The sequence below is a fragment of the Garra rufa genome, chromosome 2, assembly GCF_049309525.1.
Source record: "Garra rufa chromosome 2, GarRuf1.0, whole genome shotgun sequence".
Lineage (NCBI taxonomy): Eukaryota > Metazoa > Chordata > Actinopteri > Cypriniformes > Cyprinidae > Garra > Garra rufa.
In genome coordinates, this window is record NC_133362.1 from 62,771,084 (window position 1) to 62,776,105 (window position 5,022).

Here is a 5,022-nt window from a genome sequence, read left to right on the forward strand (position 1 = left end):
ATGGCGGGCCAGGCCCGTGCAGCGCAGTCTCCGTCGCGTCAGCAACAGAAATCGCAGCCGCCTCAGTGCCAGGAACAGAGCGCGCGGCCGTCTCCGCGCCAGAAACAAAGCGCGCAGCCGCCTCAGTGCCAGGAACAGGACCCGCAGCCGCCTTCGTGTCAGAAACAGAGCGCGCATCCTCCTCCGCGGCAGAAACAGGACGCGCGGCCGCCTCAGCGCCAGGAACAGAGAGCGCAGCCACCTCCCTATCATGAACAGAGCGCGCAGCCGCCTTCGTGTCAGAAACAGAGCGCGCAGCCTCCTCCGTGTCAGGAACAGAGCACGCAGCCTCCTCCGTGTCAGGAACAGAGCGCGCAGCCGCCTCCGTGTCAGGAACAGAGCGCGCAGCCTCCTCCGTGTCAGGAACAGAGCGCGCAGCCTGCTCCGTGTCAGGAACAGAGCGCGCAGCCTGCTCCGTGTCAGGAACAGAGCGCGCAGCCTCCTCCGTGTCAGGAACAGAGCGCGCAGCCTCCTCCGTGTCAGGAACAGAGCGCGCAGCCTCCTCCGTGTCAGGAACAGAGCGCGCGGCCGCCTCTGAGTCTCCGTCGCGTCAGCAACAGAGCGCGCAGCCTCCTCCGTGTCAGGAACAGAGCGCGCAGTGTCAGGAACAGAGCGCGCAGCCTCCTCCGTGTCAGGAACAGAGCGCGCAGCCTCCTCCGTGTCAGGAACAGAGCGCGCAGCCTCCTCCGTGTCAGGAACAGAGCGCGCGACCGCCTCCGTGTCAGGAACAGAGCGCGCAGCCGCCTCCATGTCAGGAACAAAGCGCGCAGCCGCCTCCGTATCAGGAACAGAGCGCGCAGCCTCCACCGTGTCAGAAACAGAGCGCGCAGCCGGCTCTGCGTCAGGAATAGAGATCGCGGCCGCCTCAGCGCCAGGGACAGGACGCGCAGCCGCCTCAGCGTCAGGGACAGGACGCGCAGCCGCCTCAGCGTCAGGGACAGGACGCGCAGCCGCCTCAGCGTCAGGGACAGGACGCGCAGCCGCCTCAGCGTCAGGGACAGGACGCGCAGCCGCCTCAGCGTCCGGGACAGGAACAGAGAAAGTGGATGCCGTCGCCTTCCCGCGACACACCGTCTCCACCCCCACCGCAACGAAGGGGCGCCTCCGCATATCCTCGGCGACACGGGCATCCATCGCCAGGCAGGCGTAGATGTAGTCGAAGTGCGCTGCCGACGCCGCCTCAAAAGACATCCCCTCCGTGTTGGGAGCAGAGTGGATGGTCGCCGCCCCCACCGCCGCCTCAAAAAAAAAATTCTTCCCCGCTGGACCCATCTGTGGAGTCTGCATTCTGTCACGGGGAATAACAGGAGGTCTGGGTCCAAATGCAGGTAAGTATTTTTTTATATAATTAAACAAACAAATCAACAGAACAAAACAAAACCAACAGGCCAACACGGCACAAACACGACTAGAGCAAGATGACATCAAAACAGGAAACATGAAAACAATGCAGACTCACCAGGGTAGTGGAAGTGTGGAGATTATAAAGACACTGGTGATTGTGAACAGCTGGGGAATAACAGGTGACATAATCAGGACAAGTGAACACTCAGGGAAGTGCAGTGCAGGGAAGGGAAAACAGCGACCCCAGGTGGCTGAGGGACAACCCACAGCCCCGATCATGACAGAGAATATGAAAACAATGGGATGCCCTGTCAACCCTTCCTTTCTCATTTCACCTCTGCATTTTACTTATTGTCTCAACAACAGGTAAATAAATTAAAAAAAATCTGTGCTTTGTCAAATATCTGTATCTCTTTTAAATAGTTAAGTGGAAGCTTAACTGACCTTAAAAATGGTCATACATATTTTGTTATGCATAAATTCTCTTTGTGATATATGAACTATATGGGCCTAATGTTTATTGGGTCACAAGGATTTATCGACTTTAAAATGTGGGTCCCCAGAAAAAAAGTTTGGGAAACACTGCATTAGAGGATGTAGCTTGATCAGAATCGTAAAGGGACATTAACTTACAAGACAGAATCAGAAACACATGTAATTTGTGCACAAGAGTTTTATTAATTAAGGACTAACACATGACTAATCAACAAACAAACATACAATCACTCAGACATGGAGGAAGGGCAAGTCAGATTGGATAAATGTAGCCATTAGAGAAACATGAAAATGACGCTATGAGTAGTCAGTTAATCACCTGAATGAAAGCATCAGTGCCATTTTACAACAGGGTTGATAAATTACACTTTTTAAACAAATTAAACAAATATGTTTGTTTAGTTAAATGTATGATACTTGCATTGCCTTGGTCGTTGATGAGTGTTTGGATGTAGTCTCAGATGAAAGTCTTGATGGTTTCAAGGTTTTGGACTTGGGATCATGTTTTTCTGGGTTTAAGGAGCGATGAATTTCAAAGGTGTCCTGACTCTGTGGTGATAGGGAGTTTCTTTCAAGGTGGAAAGTGATGAGCTGAGAGAGACCCAGCTGAAATCCAGTGATCTTTGGGGAATGAAAAGACAAGGCTGCAGGGCCTGGCAGAAGCTTAGGGTTCTGGAGAGTTCTAGCTCATTTTCCTCATCTTCCTAGGAGTTTAAGGCCTCCCAGGCGCAGAAGCACCGACTCTGGGACTTATAAAACCAGAAGATGGCAAGCTGATCAGACACAGGACTAAAAGAACTGAGAAAAGCCTGGAGAACTGAGGCAAGTCACTGTGTGAAGCCTTTATCTTCTATGGGGGTCACAGTCAGGAGATAAAGGTAATTGGGTGGCCAGGTTAATTGATCATTGGGAGGCTAGAGAGCCAATGGTGACTTTAGCTTTTGGAGGGAAAGTTTACGACTCTTTGTCTGTTAGCATGGTATTTGCATATGTACTGGGATTAGTTGTTCATGCAAAAACTACTAAAGATTCTTAAAACACAAATATGTTGCATAGGTATCAAAAGATTAGACACCATCTTTAAGATCATCAACAAATTCAACAAGTGTGGTTATACTACAAAAAGGTTTTTCTAAGAATTAATGAAAGAAGTCAATTCCTATGGCAGTATGTGTCCTTTTTTAGAGTATTAGTTGGGGAAAATTCTCTCCACATACTTTTGAGTCATAAAGTTTATCTGGTCTGGCAGAGGAGTCCTGCTTGCCATAGTAAGACCATTTGTAGACATCATGGCAGCCAGTGTTGTGGATTGGGTGAAGGGGGACTGTGACCATTTGTTAATCTAATGAAAAATTGATTATCTGGTAAATCTAATGAACAACTGTGTCTAATTGGTCCGGACCCTACATTGTTTTTTTTTTCCGAGCAACACATAGGCAACAAAGAATGTCGGTTTGTAGAGTAATTTACAACAGCTTCAGATGTGGCTCAACCAATCAGAATCAAGGACCAAAACTGTTCTATACATTTTGGTTGAAACTCATTCCACACTGAGGGGATCTGTCAGACTTCTCTATTGTGAATTTTAATGTGCCAGTTAAGATTTTCTTTTAGAGTGAAACTCTTTTCACACTGTTGGCAGATAAAAAGGCTCTCTCTATTGTGGATATTCATGTTCTTGTCAAGATGTCCTCATTTACTGAAACTCTTTCCACATTGTTTGCAGGCGTTAGGCCCCTCTCCAGGGTGAACTCTCAGGTGGACTCTAAGGTTTCCAGGATTACTGAAACTTCTTCCACACTAATGGCACGTGAAAGAGTTATCTCCTGTGTGAATTCACATGTGACTTTCAATGTTTACTTTTCGAATGAAACTCTTTCTACACTGTTGGCAGATGAAACGCTTCTCCCGTGTGAATTTTCATGTGGACTTTAAGCTTTGTATTTTGACTGAAACTCTTTCCACACTGACGGCATGTGAAAGACTTCTCTCCTGTGTGAATTTTCTTGTGGTCTATAAGGGTTCTTTTTTGACTGAAACCCTTTCCACACTGTTGGCAGATGAAAGATTTCTCTCCTGTGTGAATTTTCATGTGGACTTTAAGGTTTGTTTTTTTACCGAAACTCTTTCCACACTGTTGGCAGATGAAAGACTTTTCTCCTGTGTGAATTCTCATGTGGACTTCAAGGGTTGCTTTTCGAGTGAAACTCTTTCCACACTGTAGGCAGATGAAAGATTTCTCTCCTGTGTGAATTTTCATGTGGACTTTAAGGTTTGTATTTTGACTGAAACTTTTTCCACACTGACGGCATCTGAAAGACTTCTCTCCTGTGTGAATTTGCATGTGGTCTTTAAGGGTTCTTTTTTGACTGAAACTCTTTCCACACTGTTGGCAGATGAAAGATTTCTCTCCTGTGTGAATTTTCATGTGGACTTTAAGGTTTGTTTTTTGACTGAAACTCTTTCCACACTGTTGGCAGATGAAAGACTTTTCTCCTGTGTGAATTCTCATGTGGACTTCAAGGGTTGCTTTTCGAGAGAAACTCTTTCCACACTGTTGGCAGATGAAAGATTTCTCTCCTGTGTGAATTTTCATGTGGACTTTAAGGTTTGTATTTTGACTGAAACTTTTTCCACACTGACGGCATCTGAAAGACTTCTCTCCTGTGTGAATTTTCATGTGGTCTTTAAGGGTTCTTTTTTGACTGAAACTCTTTCCACACTGTTGACAGATGAAAGGCTTCTCCCCAGTGTGAATTTTCATGTGGACTTTAAGGTTTCCTTTGTTACTGAAACTCTTTCCACATTGTTGGCAGATGAAACGACTCTCTTCAGTGTGAGTTTTTTTGTGGACTTTAAATTTTCCTTGTTCATTGAAACTCTTTCCATGATGAAAGCAAGTGAAAAAACTCATAGTTCTTGTCTTTTGGGCTCTTTTTTGTGTAGATGTATTTTCTGATTGTAAGGAACAAAATGATTTATTTCCAGTTATGAAAACATGAAGGTTCTCAAACAGATCTTTGTCTTCAGTTTCCTTCAGTATTTCTCTCTCCTCTTTCAGTGCTGTTGGGCCTAGGTGGGAAAACCAAGAAATAAAAGTTAACCCCAGTTTAATGCCACAAAGCAGGTTGCACCAAAACATGT

General features: G+C 46.4%; 1 protein-coding gene across 1 annotated transcript; it reads right to left on the bottom strand.

Annotated features, from left to right (window-relative positions):
* Positions 1-3,570: 3,570 nt before the first annotated feature.
* On the bottom strand, positions 3,571-4,798 carry LOC141326029 (uncharacterized). The gene is made up of 2 exons (XM_073834737.1): positions 3,930-4,798; positions 3,571-3,667 (listed from the first exon to the last, which is right to left on the bottom strand). The coding sequence occupies exons 1-2, from the start codon at positions 4,790-4,792 to the stop codon at positions 3,571-3,573; spliced, it is 960 nt and encodes a 319-aa protein (XP_073690838.1). The 5' UTR covers positions 4,793-4,798.
* Positions 4,799-5,022: the final 224 nt, after the last annotated feature.